Here is an 18830-nt window from a genome sequence, read left to right on the forward strand (position 1 = left end):
GGAAAATACGGTAGATGGATAGATACTTCATTCATCCCGAGGGAAATTTTTAGCAAGTAAGCTAGCTGGCTGGTGCTGAGAAATGAGTTTGTGTAATTTCCTGAGGTGGAAAGAGATTTTTTTCAGGTCTTAGATATCCTTTGGTTGAAAATATATATCTATGTTACCTTTTGCTGGATTATTGGCATGTCCCTGGGTCCTAGGTCTTTCATCTTAATTCCCTCTGGTAGCTTCATTAACTTATCCAGCAGACTATTTAAAAAAAAAACGAACTCTCGCCGGTAACCTAGCCAGGTTAATTTCCCTCTCTCTTCAAACTGACTATTCAAACATGTTTATTTAAGATGTGGGCTAGGCTATTTGAAATGCCTGAATGTGGTTGATGTCTCTATAGAGGCACGCATGCTCCCTGATCTTGGCTTCAAGCTCATCCTGCTTGTCGCGCGCACCTGAAAAAAAAACTCCGGTGCACGACCTGCTGCGCAAGGCTTTTGACGTCACATTGTCGCGCTACCGGTCGGGTGCGGCGAGTATGTAGAACACTTTAAGCTGCGTTTACACATGCACTGAACTCCTGAGATGTCTGTGATGTTACCCCAGGGGGCTATACTGTGAGCACAAAAGTCTGAGTTATTTGCCCCAGGCATCACACACCCAGCCTGACCCAACCAGCCCCTGATACTAAGCCTGGATGTTGCCCAAGTGAGCACATGTGTGACCACTATAACCTGTTCTGGCCCCTTGTAGGTGTCGCCCAGCTCACTCAGGCGTACCTGAGTCCATGAGGATGGCAAAGTTCTCACTGGTGTCACTGCACACAGACAGCCGGTCGTCGGGCAGGCTTCCGTCCAGTATGGCACTGTCAAACGAGTGCTGCGATGGAGACTGCTTCATCGTCTGTAGCCGCAGACTGCCCAGCAGAGATGGACTGGACTCCTCGGGCCGAGACAGTTCCCTGTGGAGAACAAGAAAAACATGGTCACTCCAAGGACAAAGAAGGGGATTTCATTCATGATGTTGGCCCTCAGAGTATAAATATGCTGGTAATTAATAAAGATGTATTTTTTTCTAAATTTTGTATAAATTCTCTCTTTATCTAGTTTTATATAACTATTATACCGGAGATATTAATAGTATTCATTTATTATGTTGCTGAATACACAGCATTGTTCCCATTCTGATTCAATTTCCATTTTCTAAATCTCTGTTCTGCCGAATGGAAACATCAAGTAGCTTCACCGCAATACACTGGTATAACTGGTATAACCTAGTTTCATGAGATCTCTGTGGCCCAGACATCTGGAGGAATGTTTTGAGCTGTGAAACATTATTAGGGCCACAGTGTTTTGCTGTGTGCGGATGATTAAATGCTGTGGAAATCCTGGGTGCAGAGCCGAACAAAAACCTTCATTGTAACATTATTATCTGGCTTAGCTGGAAGCCAGTGGCCCACTCAGGACACACACACACACACACACACACACACACACACACACACACACACACACACGCGGCGTACCACTCAGATCATAGCACACAACGCAGGACGGAGCAGGCAGCTTTAGAGAGCGAGAGGGAGAGATCTGACTGACTCAAGAGAGCTGACTCAAGCCCACAGGACACACTCTCCCTGCCCTTGAGCGCACAAACACACACACACACACACACACACACAGCTAATTAGTGCTAATTCCCCATTTGGTGCAGACCTTACAAATACTTTTCAGATTGGGTCAACTGTAATCTAGACCAGGTACAGGTCACTGTGACGATGCTTATAGTGTGTGGCACGTGCTGTATTTAAGATTGACAAATACACAAAATAATGAAACAGCTATAGCTGCACTGGTTTGTTGTTAAAATGTATCTATTTTCACATTCTGATTGTTTACTTTTGTCAAGTGAGAACAAATGAGACCTTTTCCAAATTGGTCATAAGCTCAAATGTCACACTAGAGTATGTGGGAAGTATGTTTACTTCTGCAGCTTTGGCTTTCTAGAACACTAGTTGAATTAAAGCTGCAGTTGGCAAGATTTTTTTGATCATATTCACTGAAACCGACACTATGCTCTGACAGAGCAACATAAATCAGCCGGTTTTAGAAAAAAACCTGCACTTCTACCTCCACCTAGAGCCTGTTATTTGTTTTGCAAAAATCCACAGCTCTCGGTTCTTCTGGTCCAATCAGAGCAGGGCTGTGTGAGATCTGACTGTCAATCACAGTCTGGTGCAGTCTGGTGCGCACTGACGAGCACAAACTCGATGAGAAGTCCCCTCAATCTGTCAGACTTGCCAACTGCAGCTTTAACACATGGCTGTGTGTATGCAGTATAATGTTGCACCTCCATTGTGTGGAATCTACTGTAAAGAAATAACCTGACATTTGTCATGCATTTAACCATAAGGGGATATACTGTACTTGGCTGGTGAGTTGAAGAGCATCTTGGTCATGCCTGAACTTCGGCCCAGCATACTGAAGGCGTCCTTCGTGATGGAGAAGGCCCCTTTGGTCAGGTCCAGAGAGGCACTCAAAGCGTCCTTGGTCACGTCCTTGGTGGCGTTGAGGGCGCTAGACAGCTCCCCCTCCAAGCTGAAGGCGGAAGCGTCTCTCGGCATGTTGCCGGCGGCACCGGGGGACAACGGCGGTGACAGCGCAGTTTGCCCGGTCGCCGTGTTGAGCGACCCCTCCCCCTTCTCGCCCTCCCCGTCGAGGGCTTCCTCCAGCGCCTCGCACGCCTCCTCCACGGAGCCCTCCTGCTCCTCGTCCTGCTCCCCCGCGCCGCCGGCCGGCGCCGTGCTGCCGTTGCCCCCGATGCCGCTGTCCTCCAGCGGCCCGGGCTCCGAGCCACGGTGGGTGGGCGAGACGTCCGAGTCGCTCATGCTGGGGCTCTCTGTCTCCCCCGGCGAGCGCGCCTCCTCCTCCTCGGGCTGGTGGGCCGACATGGGCAGCAGGAGGCCCAGCTCCACGCCGTCCGTCAGGAAGGCCACACAGACACTGGGGGGCTTCCGCTGACCCTTCACCTCCTCCTTCTCCTTCTCGTCCTCCTCCTCTTCCTCCTCCTCCTCCTCCGATGACAGGCGTCCGCCCCGTTGCCGCCTCTCTGCCGGCCCCGAGTCGCCCGCGCTCCGGCTCAGCTCGGCACCAAGCTGCGCCAGAGTGTCCTTCATGCGCAGCAGCGCCACGTACTGGAAGTGGTTGAGCCACACCTTCAGGGGCGTCACTGACTGGGCCAGTATGTGGACGGAGGCAGACGGAGGGTCTCCCCCGACCTGCTCCGGGGCTTCCCCAGTGGGAGCGGAGCGGGGCGCGTCCTCCCCGACTCCGTTCTGCTGGCCGGAGGTCTGGCCGAGGTGGTTGCTGTGTGGGCTGGTGAGATCAGAGTGAGCTAGCTCGGTGGTGGGGGAAAGGCGGACTCCGTTCTTGAAGGCGTCTGGGCGGCACATCCACACGGCCATGGCGAACGGCTCCACGAAGGGCTGGGTTTTGCCCTTGGGGCTGCGGCGGGCCCCCTCGAAGCTAAGTGTCGCCCGCGACAGGCTGAACGACCAGATGTCCTGAGATCGCGGAGGCCTCCTGTCCAGCAGGGGCCAGGGCGCTTGCTCCTGGGAGAGCTGCAGGAAGGCGTGAGGCAGCGGGTGGAAGCTAGACCGGTCACAGGGGAATGCAGACGGAGGCGCCGCCCGCTGGAAGAACGGGAGAGACGAGAAAGACTGGTATGTGCTGGCCAGGTCGGCACGGGAGCCGTGGGGAGCATGCCGCGTGTTGCTGAGGACCATCTGGGGGACGGAGATGCTGAGAGACTGAGGTCGGTCTGGATGGTCCAGGATGGAAGATTCTAGAGGGATAATGAGCTGATAACAGGAGCAAACACAGGACTGAGTCAGTCAAGCTTAACCATATACATCAACAAATATTTTAACATTTCTTTACCATGGAGTGCTTACACACAAGCACACTTCAGTACATCCGGGTCTTGTTTAATCTCCCATGATGTAAAAGTAGCGAAAAGGAGTAAATCTCCTAAATGGATGTGTTTTTTTTTTTCATTAAAAGAATATTCATATTGTATAAACTCTTTAGACTTGGAGCTGTCTTTTTCACAGTAAAGCTGTGGTCACCTTCAGCTGTGAAACATCCATACGTAGATCCACATGTTCATCGCTCTTGCTGCTGTCCTGGAGGTGGTAGAAGGCCTTGACCTGGTCCAGGGTGCGGAGCAGGCCTCGGGCAAACGTGTTCATCCACAACACGCTTGGCGGGTCCACGCACAGCTGCAGGCCGTTCACCTGACCGTACAGGTTGGAGTAGGGAACTGCCCCCCCAGGGGAGAGAGACAGAGAGAGAGAGAACTGTTAGGACCTGGGTTGGGTTGGACTGGGCTGTAGTCAGCCGTAGAATGACTGATGAGTTAAGTGTGAACTGTAAGCTGTTAAGGTAACGGATGATGGATGGTGGATGTAGAGAAAAGGTGTTTTTCCTATAGTCACATTTTTCATGAATATATAATTTAAAAAGGTGCTATCAGTCAGTTCTGGCTGGTGTGAAAACTCAGCGGCTTCATCAATGCTCCAAAGTCTCCAAATCATTCAAAAACATAAGGCTGGGAGGACAGTTTCTATGCAATGGGTTTTGCTGGGGAATGTTCAAACCCATTCGTTCTTTCTTTGCAAGCAGTGTGTAAGAATCACATGTAAATCAGCAACTCTCTTTGCTGAACTATTCAATAAGCCATTATTTACCACTATTAATCAATTCAGATTTCAAAATGTTAAAAGGTTTGTTTCAGTTTCAAGTCTACAAGAACAACTGATAGATGTTTGAGTCAAAATGAAACCGTGTAAAGAAGGGCATAAAGGGCAGCATACTAGGCAGATCGGTGTTGTTGGGGAAGTAGTACTCGGTGAACTGCAGGTGGATGGCCGGGACGTTGTCGGCCAGGTGAAGAGCCTTGCGGTTGCACGAGAGGAGGGACTGAGTCTTTTTGCTATGGACACCTGAAAAAAAGGGAAGACACCTGAAAAGGGAAGGAGTCAAGATTTTCATTCGAATGTTTTAACAGACGGCTCAAGATTTTCTTCATTCGGAATGTTTTAATCGGAATGACAAAAACACACTGTCCATGTAAACGTGCACAATGAAGGAGTTCTGAGCACTGAACCCCACACACACACACACACACACACACACACCTCTCTCAGCACTTTTGGCTTGGGGAAAAACTCCCATGCTGGGCATATGCCACATCTGTAGCTGAGAAGAAACCATAAAAGAACAGAAACTGCTGAAAGCTCAACTTAGGTGATACAGTTCTTTTTTTACTGTCAGTGTAAAACACAGAGCACGTGGCAGGGTGACACAAGGACTGATTCAGTTCCTCTCTCGTTTTTTTTACTTCTCACTCACTTTCTCCATCCATCATGTGCCAGCGAGGGGTTTGTACTGTACATTTGAAAAAAAAAAAAAACTGAGATGGCAGAGTTCAATGACCGAACCCTCAGCCAACACAAAATGAACGTTTTCTTTGTTCTCACTGGTGAACTACTTTCTGAGGAAGTCTACCACTCCTTCCAAGTAAAAATGTCCCATGACTTCTGAATAGTACAGGTAATGCTCAAACATTGGCTTCATTCAATTATGCCTCATTTCATTACCAAAAGGAGTATTTTAAGTGTGAGACTATTCTGTTACAATTGTATGTGTCATTTTCAACGGCCAATTTTATTTTGGTGAAAGATTCACTAGCAGAAGCCTAAAACATATACCCTAAAAGGAGGACCAGGGTAGAGATGTGGTCCAGAGGTCACTAAACTTTTGTTCTGTCAAAATGGTCTTCCATCATTCCAACAGCATAACACAGCCACAACACCTCATACACATGATAGCTGTGTTATATGACCACATTAGAAATACTAATAAAGTTTTTGATGTGATCAGTCGGTGTCACAATGAGTACCTATCATGGTAACATAACACTAGTCATTGGACATCAATACTCATGATGCACAATAACAGGATTTGATATCTGTACGGAAATGTTTATGACTGTCGCACAGATAACACATACTCCAGAGAGTTATGGTTGTTAACTCTATCAATGGGATGCTGGTTATCCTCTAACCTGATGGATGTCGAGGTCGTCCACCCGGACCACCACACAGCTGGAACGTAGCCTTTTCAGAGGGGTCCCCGAGGAAAGGGGGACAGATGCAGGGGTGGGGGCCGTGGAGCTCCGACGGGAGGTCTGCTCCCGGTCAGGGGGGCTGGATTTAGGGACCGGCTCTCCGTCTGATAGAGATAGAGAGATAGAGAGATAGAGAGATAGAGAGATAGAGAGATAGAGAGAGGAAAGAAAGAAAGATTAATGACACATACAGACCCGAAAACAAAACCCAGCTTTCACAGAAAAGCACTGAAACATTGAAACATGTACTGAGTTTTTCAGTGTCATTGCTGATGTTTTTAGCCAGATGTGAGAAGAGAAAAGAACCTGATGCTCATCTGTGGTTAAAAGAAGCACACAGGGGATCCTAAACACCTTTTGATGTCTGCTGGGAGTAAATGTTTCAGAACAACACAACTCTCACTTCCTCAATGGCACAAGGGTTTTTATGATTTTATCTCACGTCTTACCCTGGGCCTTTTTGGCGGGGGATTCCCTGGCAGGTGCGGGCGCCGAGGGATCCGAGTGGGGGCCAGGGATGCCCGAGGCCTCGACGCGGCTCTGGAACTCCTGCAGCAGCTTGGCCGCCCACTGGGCCCTCGCCTCCATGGCGCTACAGTGGCGCTCCCAATGGCGACAGCCGTCACCTGGCAGGAGCAATACACCACAGTTCAGTTCAGTTCGGTTCAATTCAAAGCTCAATTCAGCCCAAGGCCCGACACTCATTCAATTACATTTACAAAGATCCCATAGCAGCTGGAATGGTCTCTGCTAGCGGCGCCGTTTCCATAGAGACATTGTTATGAATGATGGTCTGACCATTCTAGCACAAGGCTTACTTCTGAGTAATACCTCATATGGGAGCCCAAATAATTGCTTTTCTGACAATGTTCAGTTCAATCTTACACTCTATGCTTCCAGTCTGTTTCATGGTAAGAAGTTACTGCTTGATGTCAGCCCCAGAACATAAAGAACGCTGTGCCTTTCCTAGCCAGTCTCTGCTGAGAGGCTGCTGGAGATTCAGTATTGCATAAGCATTAAGCTCAAGCAGTGTGAAGACATTGCCAGTGACAGCCGAGGACAATTCATGGGAGAACGCTGCACGCATTCAGCGTTCTCCCATGCGAGAATTCAGCGAGAACACATTCACGAAGGCCTTCCACCACAACTTAACTGGGAAAGAAAAGGCTTCTATCCATGGCTCCACAGAGCTATACCTATCTAATTTAAACACATTTACAGTAGATTTAACAATTAAGCAATCACAGGATAGTTTAAATTACATTACATTCAGCCCCTCTGCTCCTAAACCATCTCTCAGTGTAGCAGCACGTTTCTAAGTCTTTGCGCTTCCTAGTTACTGAACCCTTTGACCTGATGACTGGAGATCCCACTGACTGTAGAAACAGTCTCTACACTCTATTGTGGTCATTGGGAGATACCGTGAGTGGAGGGAGGGGTGTGGGAGATACTGTGGTCATTGGAAGGTGCTGTGAGCGGAGGACGGAGTGAGGTCACCTGGTCGGTGGATGGGGTAGTAATCCAGGCCCAGCTTGCGGAAGGTCAACTGCATGGCTCCCTGAGAGCCCCTGGGTGGAGGTTCATCGGAGTCTGTAGGGAGAGGTCAAGAGGTCAAAAGGTCACCACATGCAGCATCATCCAGATCAAGCACCTCTGGTTCAGGAAGATTACACACTTCTACAGTGCAGTCATGTCTAACAAACTATATGAGGAATCACATTCACCATATAATGACACAAATGTTTACAATCCAACATCGTAAACGCATGCATATGCAGCAAAAAGACCCATGTGACATGGGACAGGCAGGTGGCAGAAAGAGGCTTTTATTGCACACCTGAGTCCACTGAGGAGCTGTCGTTGCAGATGTGGAGGTCCAGGCGAGAGATGAACGTGTGGTAGGAGGACTCCTTCACGTCATGGAGGTCAAAGTACTGACCCAGCGTGTTGGGGGTCCGTGATGGTGTGGAGGTGGGAGGCGGGTCGGTCCACAGCGTGTGAATGCCTGGAGATGGAGGGGCAGTCTGGAGGGGAAGCGGAGGATCACTTCATTAGATTATATTACAACAGATTTAATTAGAGTCTCATGGCCACACTCAGCAACGTACTGTACAGAGGAGTCGATTTCTGTGCACAGTATGCAAAACTGGAATAGATACCATAATAAACGCAAACAACATGACAGAATGGACACTTACAGCATACAGCTGTCAAACGGATACAATGAAAAGTCGAAATATTCCCTCAAGAATGTTTTACTGAACAAAAATCTACACCAGACAGTAAAGTAAGCTGATTTGATTAAAGTCTTTACATATTATGTACATCATAAATGCTACAATAATGAATAATAAGCACTTTACAAGACTCTGCATGAGGCATCCTGAATCAGGAGTCTCAGGAACCTCACGCAGGAGAATCAGGCAGTAAGAGAGTGAGCAGGATGACCAGGCTACCTGCAGGGAGTCAGCAGCCATACTCTTCCGCTGCTGGGCAGACTTCTCCATGGCCTCACTCAGGGACTTGGCGTAGTGGATGATGGCCTTGAGCTGAGAGTCCGTCAGCACCCACAGCAGGTCATCCAGGATGAAGAACAGCTTAGAGGCCAGAACATTGCAGTCCTTCACCTGGGACACAGATATGATACAGGCCAGGTGAGAACTACTGTTCATTGGTGTTGACTTAATTTATCAGTTGACCTATTGACTCGTTAAAATGTAAGCAAAGAGTACATATCCACAATGACTCACTTAAAGGAACACGCCACCCAATGTCAGTAGTAATATATGTTCTTACCTTAACTTTCACGAGTTGAGACATACCTCTCCCATGTCGGTGCGTGCACTCAAATGCTCTGGTGCGCGGCGCGAATGTGTTAGCATGTTGCTATGCTAGCGGGCTCAGACGTAGACATAGAGGGGGGAAGATAGCAGTAATCAAAAACATCCACGTTTTCGCTACTTAAATACAGTTGCACGAGTAGTTGATAAAAATGTGTAAGGTCACACAACATGAAACGTGGTGATTTTCCAAGCGAATAAACAGGAGAACTACAATGTGTGGCGCAATAGCACATGGGAGTACTTCTACCTAGCGTAGTAATATAAATTAACACCTAATTGTAGATCCTATCCACCACAGAGTTCATGCTGGGTCGACCCCTCAGCCTCCCCCTCCCCTCCGAGGCACACACACAGTCATCCGTAAATAGAAACAACCTGCCCTGCTGGCGTTAGTTTCAGCTGACTTAGCAAAGTAGCAGGTAGTGGTGAACAATCATGGTTATAAAATGCATTGTGAAGGGTTGTGATAACAAGCAGAAGTATTATAGTGATTTCATGGTGGATAGGATCTACAATTAGGTGTTAATTAATATTACTACGCTAGGTCGAAGTACTCCCAAGTGCTATTGCGCCACACGTTGTAGTTCTCCTGTTTATTCGCTTGGAAAATCGCCATGTTTCATGTTGTGTGACCTTACACATTTTTATCAACTACTCGTGCAACTGTATTTAAGTAGGGAAAACGTAGATGTTTTTGATTACTGCCATCTTCCTCCCTCTATGGCTACGTCTGAGCCCGCTAGCATAGCAACATGCTAACACATTCGTGCCGCGCACCAGAGCGTTTGAGTGCACGTACCGACACGGGAGAGGTATGACTCAACTTGTGAAAGTTAAGGTAAGAACATATATCGCTACTGTCATTGGGTGGCGTGTTCCTTTAAGTCAACATAATAATGTTTTGGCCCCAGCTGTGGTGCAACTGGCTGGGGCACCTGTACCGTACGCTGGCGACCCGGGTTCGATTCCCACCCCGTGGTCCTTTCCGGATCCCACCCAGACTCTCTCTCCCACTCACTTCCTGTCACTCTCCACTATTCTGTCGCATTTAAAAAGGCATAAAAAAAAAGCCCAACATAATAATGTTTCAGGACTGTCTATGTACATCTCCACTGTATCATGAAGGGATCAGACTACACGATTCATGCCCAAATTTGTCACAAATCCGCAATACGAATAATGAGACACCATCGAAAAAGACAAATAAAATCAGTCTGTAACTAGCCTGTAAACCTTGTAATCAACATTATGTAGTAGCAGGTGGGATAGTTACCCTTCGCTTGAGCGCAATGCGGATTCGTCCCTGATTAGTGATAAGACGTAAGGGTGTGCTGCCCAAGTCCTGCTCCTCGCTCTCCATGGCATCTGCCTCGATTCGCAGACTCTGCCAGTTGATTTCCTTAAACGTCAGCACCTGTGGGGAAACAGGCGAGACAACACATGCTTAGAGCAAAGCACACAGATGCAAACAAACAGATGGTGCTGATGGTAAGTAACAGGTCACTAAAAGGTCATGAACTAATCCACCCTTCCTGTGTTGAGAAACACAGCATCTTTAATAGAAAACATAAACATTGACAGAGCTTGGGGTGGAGGGTGGGGGTGTGGTATAGGGGAGGGGGGGTTGAGTGTAGTAGTAGTAGTAGTAGTAGTAGTAGTAGTAGTAGTAGTAGGGGTGGGGGGTGGCACGTCTGTGTCTTTAACTCAAGCACATTTCCTGATAATCAGATTACGGCCTCCCATTGAGTACAGATGGAAAACCCTGCACCCAGGCAGACTTCAGTAAAAAGATTAAAAAAAATAAAATAAAAAAAACAGGCCCGATTAGGTAATCTAATGTTAGCATTGGAAGTGGAGCTAAAATTAAAAAAGAGAACTGGAGGATGAGTGTTTTTTCCCCCCAGCTATGCAGCTGCAACCAAGTATGACAGTAGCGAAAGCAGAACCACAGCCGGCCGTCGACTGCCATGACGTTACCTCTCCTCTCTTGGGGTCGGTGATGCGCGTGTAGCGGAGGTCGCTGCGTTGCCACTTGGGGTTCAGGCTGTTGCCCTGCAGCTGCCACAGCTCAAAGGAGGCGTGGAAAGCCCTCGCCTGAACCTTTATGGTGATGGAGTTGATGATGATCGACATGCCCTCTACCACCTTCTCGGCAAAACCATACTCGCTGTCAGGGAAGACAAGCAAGAGTATATATAAGGACACAGAAATAGAAATAGAATCAGAATAGGCTATAGCATGTTAAGAAGCTGTTAGCATTTATGTATTTATGGTGTGACCCGAATTATATTCACTGCTAACACCAATTAAGACACTCTGAATCCACATCTCTATGTTGCATAATTAGCTTTGCGATGAGAGAGAGGTATATGCTCTACCAAATAATATACTGCTGTATACCAATAAAATGGAGAGAATACAATGAACCCCTGTGTGCACTTGGACCCGAAAGCATCTCAATTCCCCCAGAATGGCTCTTACCTTTGACCTTCAGTAATGGCTATGGGGGACGGATGACTCTTACCTTTGACCTTCAGTAATGGCTATGGGGGACGGATGACTCTTACCTTTGACCTTCAGTAATGGCTATGGGGGACGGACCATTGGGGGCCCGGGGTTCCTCACAGGTCCGCATCTCCACCTCCACCTTGTCCAGGAACTGCAAAAGGAGATAGACAGAGGTCAGGTGTGTGTGTGTGTGTGTGTGTGTGTGTGTGTGTGTGTGTGTGTGCGTGAGGGGGTTATACGCTACAGCAACACTGACATCTAGATGTCAACGCCCTGCTCCGCAAGGTATGTGTGTATGTTTGTGTGGGTGGGGGGACAGCAACACTGACATCTTACATGCCAAAGCCCTGCTCAGCAAGTTTCACTGGGTAGGTAGGGGAAAATGTTTGTCATGGCCAGGCAAAGACATCTGCTAAAGGTAGTACAGTCGGCTATACAGTGACTGTCTGTCTGTCTCCTTACCAGGCAGATAGGGCTGGTCTTCAGCTTGGTCCATTGTATCTAGACGAAACAAAAGATGAAACATCAATTTAAAAAATAATAGTTCATCCACAGTAGTCGTCAAACTTAAAGTATTATCAAACCTGTTTACATAATCCACTCAAGACACACTGCAAATGCATAAGGTTCGAAGACTAGCCTAGATATAATTACCAAGCGCTTCCCCACAGGAACTGCTATCATACCATTGATTTTTGGTGGTGCTCTGCTCTACCAGTTCAGCTATGGGCCTACAGATGACAATTTACTCCAGGCTTTAGACAGAGTAAAACTCATAGCCTCCTTTCTTCTCTCCGTACTGTCCAATTATTTAGCAGTAAATCTCCAGTCCGGCTGCTGTGAATGGCGCCTCACAATGGGACTAAAATTACCGAGCATGAGCCTCCTGCATTAAAGTTAATGGGCAATGTGAGCTGTGAAAGTTATGAGGCAAGCCCAGGCCCTCCAGCCCTGCTGATTATCATCACAACTAGTTTTCTGGTTTCTATTTCTGTATGTGTGGTTGTTTTTGTGTGTGTTAGTGTAGCATAAGCAATCGTGACTGCATTGGTCTTTATCTCCAATTTCAACGCCAAGGGGCTTTGCTCCAGTGACTGCCCTGCTGTACTGTCCCTATCTATCTCCATCTCGATCTCTCCACCGCCATCGCTAAACAACACTTATCTATACAGAGGCAGGCGCGGTGGCAGCAGCAGCCGCAGGTCTGGATATTACATGATATCTGATTCAATGGTACTTAAGAGTACATGACTACCAAGTGTGGGTTTTCTCTCTCTGACCGTCACAGATGACACCAGTGACAGTGAGTGTACAGACCAGACGTCGTCACCACAGCGATGTGGCGTGACAACATTCTGCGCACATCTGAGCACCAAGTCAGCTCAGTTGATCTCATGCAGTCCAGACACACTTCCGAGCGGTGAGGTTTTTTTTAATGAAACTGGAAGCTATGCTGCCAACATTCGCCCCTGGGACATTTTACATTAGCCAAAGCGACTAACAACATGGTAAACAGTTTAAGTTTTAAAGCAATTCTCAACAATTTTAGTACAGTAAGAATAAGTGCATCAGTGAGTGCTGTTCAAGACGGCTGGTAAGTGCTAGGATCAGCAAGACAGAAAAGTTTGGATTGGCCTGAGCGTACCGGTGGTAAAGCTAGACGTGGTTCGTCTGAGGAGCGCAGCGGTCTAGAGGTAGCATATGTCTTTTGAGGGCATTCAAGTAGGCGGGAGCAGAACCAGAGACTACTTTGTAGGCAAGCGTTAGAGCCTTGAATTTGATGCATGGTGCCATAGGTAACCAGTGTAGCTGGATGAGCAGCGGGGTAACATGTGCCCTTTTGGGTTAGTTGTAGACCAGGCACGCCGCCGCGTTCTGGATCATCTAAAGGGGTTTCACTGGGGCATCTAAGTGGATGTTCATATCGCCGAGAACGAGAAGCGGACAGTCATGCTCAGGGATGGAGGACAGCAGAGTGTCAAGTTCGTCCATAAAGTCAGAGCAAGGAGTTCCAACGAAAGGTGGTTGGCATAGCCAGCTATGAAGTAGGGGTGGGCGATATGGACAAAAAATAACATCGATATTTTTTGTGATTTTGACGATAACGATAATTAGTCAATATCCTTTAAAAAATTGTTTTTGTTTAAGTCTGAGTTACTTTACAGCTCATTATTTATAAATAGCATCATTACAATAATAACCAATAACCTAACCTGTGACTTTTTAACCAAATCAACCAATGCATTGTCACTCTGACACATTTCCAATTCTGCTCCCACTTGTGTGTGTGGCAATGACATGGTCTAGCCAGCTACATTAGAGAAGATTCAGTTTCCCAAGAGAAAGTCTGAAGCTGAAGTTCCTTTCAAACCTTTACATAGGATTCAATGTAAAACTAAGAGCAGACCAACAGAGTAGCCTACATCTCAGTTATTTCCTTCTATGTTTTGTTTTAGAGCAATCACGTAGGCTAGCATTCCAAGTTACAGAATAGAAACTAATGTGAACTAATGATAATGTAAACTTATGGCTAATGTAAATGAGAAATCCCATAGAGATGCTAACGGTTAGCATAATCGGTAAACGTAGATATTTAGAGCGAACTTCAGTCCATTTACAAAAGAGTTACATGAGAATAGTTATTTGTTTACAACTGACTATTAAAATACTCAAAGGCTAATGTTTTCTCTATATATATATATATAATACCATGTAGGAAAAAACGTGACTGTCTCATCAATGCTACTTGAACAGAAGTAGCTGCATAAAATCCCAAGTAGGCCACTCTTGCTGCACAAAATAAACATTAGGCTGCGTGGGACAACGTTGTGACCCACTAGTGATCACGTAACACTTGCTCTGCTGCACTTCTCCCGCATAGCCTACCTCCTGGGAATGTATTCAGTGCGTGATTGAGTGTTTTTTCCCCATAAGTAATTTAAATACTCGATAATGTCAATTTGCACATCGTTAAAACAACAATCACGATATTATCGCAGACGATATATATCGCCCACCCCTACTATGAAGTCCGTTTTGTTGACTGCGGATTGACAGTTCCACAAGCCCATGGAGAAGGAGGTTTCTGTAGGCGGACCGTTTAAGCATAAGACAATATTTGGCATATTGTCAAATGTTAGACACTCAGGGTTCCCACTCTAAGTGAAATGTAAAATTTCATCACTTTTCCCTGACTTTCCCTGACAAAAAAAAAACTAAATATTTAGAGCGAGAGATGAATAAATGGGTATTGAATGAACAAAGTTGGGCTAACCACAACTACAGTGCTCAATCAAGCAGTAAAGCTAATAACCAGATATACACCAATTCTGAATTCAAAATTCCCTGATGTTCCATGACTGGAATAGACTTTCCAAAATTCCATGATATTCCAGAAATTCCATGACCCATGGGAACCCTAGACACTAGCACTCTGATGATGAGAGCGAGGGCTGTGTCTGATCAGTCACCTTTTACCATTATTTGTGTTGTGGACTAGCATATGCATGCATATGTATTATGGGCCTTTAACTTCTAATGTGGTTGTGTCATTCTTGTGAAAAGCAAATCAGACAGCAGCACACAGTCAAACAGCCTTCATCAAAGGCGTCCAGAGCATAGAATTACAAATGCACGGGGGGCTGTGTGTTCTTTGTGTTGAATACAGATGCCTAATTAGACACAACTGCTCGATGAGGGGTACAGTTTTATTAAACTAATCCCATGGAGTCCAACTGAGGCTATACTCTCAATTATAATGCCTTACAAGAATGCAGCAAGGATTCCCCCAAGTACAAGTGAAAGATATTAGTCTGGAAGGGCCTCAATGTTCCAGAATGAAGCCGGCCCCTGGATAACTAAAGGCACATTATGAGGAAACTGCACTGTGTGCATCCAAAGGGGTTCCAGAAAACAAGGAGTAGACTGTATCTATATTATACTTCAGTCTGAGAGGTTCAGTATACTCTTCTCCAGAAAACATTTTGGTGTATTCTCTGGTATTTTTCCAAACGTCAGTCAGTCCCCCACTCAGAAACGCCTACCCAAATGGCTCACACACTCACACATGTGTGGGGTACCTACCCGAATGGCGGCCTTGTTGCAGTAGACGCGTGTCACAGCCAGCCACGTGGGGAGGTCCAGCATGTTCTGCAGCACCTCCTCATCCAGCTCTAGGTTGGACAGTTGCCCTTCCCCCTTCAGCGTGCTCAGGTTGATCTTGTCCGGTGACAGGTTCTTGGTGAACCTGAAAGGAAGCATGAACAGACAAACTGAGGCAAGTCTTATATATATGGGCTAGAAATAACTCAATGTCATTAATCTGCTTTTATTAATTCATACACACAGTCAAGTGTTAGTGTTGCAGCATTGATGTAAGGATGGGCCTGCTTCGTGTAGTCTAATTGATGATTATGCTTTTGTCAAGATTGAGAATAGATGGCAGTTTTCCGTAACGTGGGTGAGTTATTAATACCACACTGTAACGACGTCTTGTTTTCTGAACATGGGCAGGGCAGGTTCTCATTGATAAAGCAGCTGTGGAATGTGGTAATTCAGAATGAATGATTCTGGAATGCTGCCAAGCCTTAACCTCAATGCTTTTCTGAATTACAAGCAGCCATGTTGCTTTGACAGGCTGGGGTTACGGTTGTACATTAGTGATGACATTATGGAGATATGGAAACCTCAGAGTCCCAAATAAAAAAAATATTGATGAATAATGTGTTTCTGAGGAGTTTCCTCCGCCAAATCCAATATTTTCTTGTAGCACGATGACATCTTAAAGACTGTTATCCCACTTATGCGCCAGCTTGCCACACATGTATTTTAAGCACGTGCACAGCCCACAAAGGAAACATTTGTTTCCATTTTAAAAAAGCAAACCTTGGTTTAGTTACTTTGTAGCTACTTTTTAACCGTTTCCAACATTATTCACAGAATAGATTGTTGGCTTAGTTAGGCTTCCATATTCCATTGTTGTAAAGTTCAAGTACTTTAGCTTGCCAGTTGCATATTGACAATGTAACCGCAGATTACATTAAAATTGTTATCAGGCCTCTCCTTAGGATCCATTTATCAACCCGAGGTAACTTAAATCAACATCTAAATTGCACAGCTCAAGTTATGAGCAAACACAGTAACTATGTGAAAGATCCACTCCTCACAAGAGGAAAAAAAAGTCCACAAGGACAAACCCATAGCCCAGAACCCTCACAACACAGCACTGTTTTTGCTGTGGAGAGTGGGGGAAGGATGAGTGGGCCACCGGCTACTGGGACACATGTCAGAGCTCCCTCTCTTTGTGTAATGGTCAACATGTGGCTATAATGACGTCATGGATGAGGGGATGGGAATCATGGGGACACACAAACTCACACACACACACACACTACACATATGCAAACCCTCACAGAAATACTGAGACCCTCACACACACACACACACACACACACACACACACACACACACACACACATCCCATCACAATGACAGTGAGTGGCTGGCTGTAGGGTAGTAATGAGATTAGGCGTGCATCTGCAAGTGCCTTGGGGCTGCTCCTAGTGTAATCACCCACTCGTGGGAGCAGCACTCGCCCTCTCAGAAAGCCTGACTGCCCCGAGACGCAACACAGACCTCCTGGATGACCAACAAAAATAGCCCTCTTCATAGGCATGAACTCTCCTCTATCCCTAAATAAGGCTCTGAATATAAAAAGGGAAACGAGGAAAGAAGGGTAAAATGAAAGAAAAATGGAGCATGCACAAAAGGAGACAGAATGTGTGTGTGTGTGTGTGTCTGCTTCAAATGGCATCCTCGGGTAATATCTGGAGATGAAGCAGAGCAGGATGCATTTTAAATGGGATGTTCTCTCTAGTGTGAGGATGGAGAGAAAAGGGTAGAGTGAGAGAGAGAGAAAGAGAGGAAGAGAAAGATCAAAGAAAAGCATCTCACTACACACAATCCTTATAATTCATTCAGCTCAGCCATTGAGGCGAGTCTATTTCTGGAAAGGTGGCACCTGATTCTACAGAAACCTCATAAAGGACAGATGACAATCAGCAGCTGATAAAAAATAAGTAAAAGAAGAGTAGCAAATTAGAAATAAATAAAAGTATTGTCTGATATGCATACACATAAATCTAATTTAAATTACCTCATAACAAACTCCAAACACTTAACGACACCCAATTTGGCTTGGGACTGCATGCTGTGTCCTGGTATAAAACAATCAGCCCATCACTCAGCTGGCACTGAATAACTGCTCCCAGCTGCTCAGCTACACCTTCTTTACAAACGCACTCCCTTTCAGGTAGAACAACACCACCCATAAGGCAGCCTGTCCCACTCCCACACGATAAACGATTACAGCTGAATGTTGGAAAATGAACGTTCTAAAGAATATCTGGGTTCATTGAATTCAACATAGAATTTTAGACCCTTGAATTGTTGCGGAACAGAGTCTTATGTTAGAATGTTCAAAAACCCACACCTTTGATCGCTCACAGGAAAGCTGTAGTTGGAATTTCACCTTCACATTTTCAACCAGCCACTGGCATTAGCATACTAGTCCTCTAAAAAATGAGAGTTGGAATGTTCACTCACATATGAACAGTAAAAATGGACACTAATTAATGCTTTTCCTGGCCTGCATTATAAGAACACAGGGTAACTGGCAAAACACTGGCTAATCTGCTCAAAGGTCCATCATTAGCTTGCCAAATTAAGTTACATGTTACTCTTCAAAATGCTGGATGAGATGGTTACGATGGGGCAATCAACTGGCAGAGTAGGGAATGACGCCATGCATCAGTGCACAGTAGACTAGGCCATCCCGTCCTATGACCATTATGAGTCCCTCCCTCAGATGAGAACTTTGCTCCGTTAACATGTAATAGGCTATTGCAGCCAGAATACTAAAGATTCTCCCTTTTTTCTAATTATGCACATAGATTGAGCAGGATTGAGTTTCGAAACCAGTTGAATCACCACATGGCACGACGGATGGTGCCACAGCCTTAACACTGCCTGGCCCGCGACTCTGATTGTCATTCTGCCCCGAGAGACAGAGATGGAAGGAGCGTGACAAAGTCAAAGGGAGAGCTGAGGACAGAACGCAAGTGAGAGAGGGAAGGACAGTAAGAAAGAAAAAGAGAGAGAGAGAGAGAGAGAGAGGGAGAGAGAGAGAGAGAGAGATAGATAGATAGATAGATAGAGAAATTTAAAAAAGACCAAGAAAAGGAACGTGGTGACAAAAAGCAAGAGCAATGATCTGATGCACGGCTGTAAAAGCTTGTC

At 46.1% G+C, this 18830-nt stretch overlaps 1 protein-coding gene across 1 annotated transcript in view; it reads right to left on the reverse strand.

Moving 5' to 3' along the window:
- uhrf1bp1 (UHRF1 binding protein 1) overlaps positions 1-18830 on the reverse strand; it is a 34071-nt gene that overhangs the window by 12330 nt on the left and 2911 nt on the right. The window contains exons 2-15 of the mRNA XM_048240381.1: positions 15618-15780; positions 11997-12035; positions 11594-11685; positions 11004-11193; positions 10300-10440; positions 8640-8810; positions 8021-8207; positions 7681-7773; positions 6633-6809; positions 6116-6287; positions 4868-5004; positions 4121-4314; positions 2421-3853; positions 774-955 (exon numbers count right to left, since the gene is read on the reverse strand). Coding sequence (XP_048096338.1) covers positions 774-955; positions 2421-3853; positions 4121-4314; positions 4868-5004; positions 6116-6287; positions 6633-6809; positions 7681-7773; positions 8021-8207; positions 8640-8810; positions 10300-10440; positions 11004-11193; positions 11594-11685; positions 11997-12035; positions 15618-15780 — 3371 coding nt within the window. The remainder of the gene's footprint in view (positions 1-773; positions 956-2420; positions 3854-4120; positions 4315-4867; positions 5005-6115; positions 6288-6632; positions 6810-7680; positions 7774-8020; positions 8208-8639; positions 8811-10299; positions 10441-11003; positions 11194-11593; positions 11686-11996; positions 12036-15617; positions 15781-18830) is intronic.

The sequence above is a fragment of the Alosa alosa genome, chromosome 4 (assembly GCF_017589495.1).
Source record: "Alosa alosa isolate M-15738 ecotype Scorff River chromosome 4, AALO_Geno_1.1, whole genome shotgun sequence".
Classification (NCBI taxonomy): domain Eukaryota; kingdom Metazoa; phylum Chordata; class Actinopteri; order Clupeiformes; family Clupeidae; genus Alosa; species Alosa alosa.